This window comes from Penaeus monodon, chromosome 27 (assembly GCF_015228065.2).
Source record: "Penaeus monodon isolate SGIC_2016 chromosome 27, NSTDA_Pmon_1, whole genome shotgun sequence".
Classification (NCBI taxonomy): domain Eukaryota; kingdom Metazoa; phylum Arthropoda; class Malacostraca; order Decapoda; family Penaeidae; genus Penaeus; species Penaeus monodon.
Genome location: NC_051412.1, coordinates 24,645,341 through 24,647,283, shown reverse-complemented (window position 1 = coordinate 24,647,283; position 1,943 = coordinate 24,645,341). Strand labels below are relative to the sequence as shown.

General features: G+C 35.6%; 1 protein-coding gene across 2 annotated transcripts in view; it reads left to right on the top strand.

Moving 5' to 3' along the window:
• Nucleotides 1–1,943, top strand: part of LOC119590708 (muscle M-line assembly protein unc-89-like) — a gene marked incomplete in the record, with an annotated part of 12,303 nt that overhangs the window by 7,789 nt on the left and 2,571 nt on the right. For both annotated transcript variants that reach the window (XM_037939394.1, XM_037939395.1), the window contains 4 exon segments: nt 179–234; nt 558–689; nt 902–1,069; nt 1,758–1,933. In XM_037939394.1, coding sequence (XP_037795322.1) covers nt 179–234; nt 558–689; nt 902–1,069; nt 1,758–1,933 — 532 coding nt within the window.

The following is a 1,943-nucleotide window of genomic DNA, read 5'->3' as shown; positions in this document are numbered from 1 at the left end:
AGAAAATGTTTAATTTTTTTCCTTGGATAATTTCTTTTCTTTAAGAATTTGTATTGTTGCATGGAGCTTTGTTTAATGAAAAAGTTTTGAATATTTAAACGAATTTGCATGTGTCATCAAAGAATGAATTGAAATATGAACAGTTTGTTGCTTGACAAAGTATTTTTTTATCTTCCAGCACAATGCCTGATCGCCGACGTCAGCGCCATCAGAGGACGCGGCAAGATGCTGGTGGTAAGCACAGTATACATTTTGATTGAGATAAATTCAATGTTGAATTTGTTTTGTGCATAGGGTAATATGTTTTGTAACATTGTGATTTGTTTTTATGGCAGGTAGCGTTTTTTAGATTTCTTTTTATATTGCTGAAGCAAGTAAACTAATTGAAAGATTTTGGTTTTAAGGTACATATTTTTGATCTGTGTATATTGCCATAAAGTATAAATATCCAATTCTGTTGTTGTATTCATTTTAACACTTAGCACTTTGGGCATGTCAACTTTTTTTTTTTTTTTATGTTTGAGGAGAGACATCCTTAACGTATTGTTTGACTTCAGTCCGTGATGACCCTGTCGGAGCTAGTAACAGAGATGAGGTGAGGCCAAAAGCACCTCCTCCTGAGATGACTAGACCTGAGAGACAAGGAGGTAGTGGAGTAAGTTATGCTGAACCCAAGGAGTATGAAGCAGGTACGTGGGGCCTGGATTTTAAGTTATTATTGTTCATTTTTATTTAAATCAAAGTAAAAAAAGCAATTTTGAAATATGTGAAATCATGTATTACATTTACGATTGTTAAAGCCCAGATGATTGACAAATTAGAATTTGAGGTGCTTTATCTAGATGGTAAAGGAAAAGTTTTGGATTTATATTTTAAAAATGTGTACCTGTCTGTTCTTCAGTGACCATCATGCCTGATAAGGAAGCTCCATCCGAACCTCAGAAGTACCGTCGCCGAGAAGTGATAAGTAACTGGTCAAGATATGAAGAGTTGCCCCCAGATGATGAACCTGAAGATGGGGAAGATTATATGATTGGGGAAGACTTCTCCAAGATTCTTGAACAGCAAGGTAAATGTTTGAGATTTGTAGCTTTGGTTAAGATATAATTTTTTAAAATTAAACTTCTGCATGAGCATGGGTGGTGCCCTCTATTTAGGGTCTTTTGTGAGGCAGATAAAAGCTGTTACCCTAAATGGAGGCCTTTTGTGTACTAATGGGGCTCAAACCTGCATTGTGTGAGCCCTTCCTGGTCCCCAGCTCTGAGTTTCCATCCAAAAACTCATACTGTAGAATGAAATTTGAATCTGTATAAAGGAAAATTATCTTATTTTCCAGGAAAAAAGTTTTTTCTCTTGGCGTGACAGTTTGATATGCCTAACTCATGACATGGTGACAAGAAGCAATTAGTCTGGTATGGAAATGCTTATTATCCATATCATTTTATAGTTTGATGTAGTTGTAGCATATCGGTGCAGTGATCAAACACTTTTATTTACTGAAATTCAATTCACAGAAAAACATTTGTTTGGAAATGTTTGGGAATCAACAAGCCAAAAGCTACATTAAGAGACATGAAAACTACTTCACAATCATGTTCTGGCATCCTATGGGAATATTTGTGTGGCCTTTGATTAGGGATTCAAAGACCTTTTATACTTTAACTAAATTACAATAGTATATATATGAAGGTATGGAAACTTCTGTTGTCTGCTTCTGAATATGCTGTTTATACTGTACTTATTATTTTTTTTCACAGCAAACTCAGCTGATGGAGGGTTCTTCAAGATGAAAGGAGAAAAAATGTGGGATGACACAGAGATTAGCATTCTTACTTCTCATGGTCTTGGAGCATTGAATGTGGCTGATCTTGTGGCTGCTTTTAATACCATACCACTACATGTGCAACTTAACATCCCAGAGGAAGCACTACCTGTAAGAACTC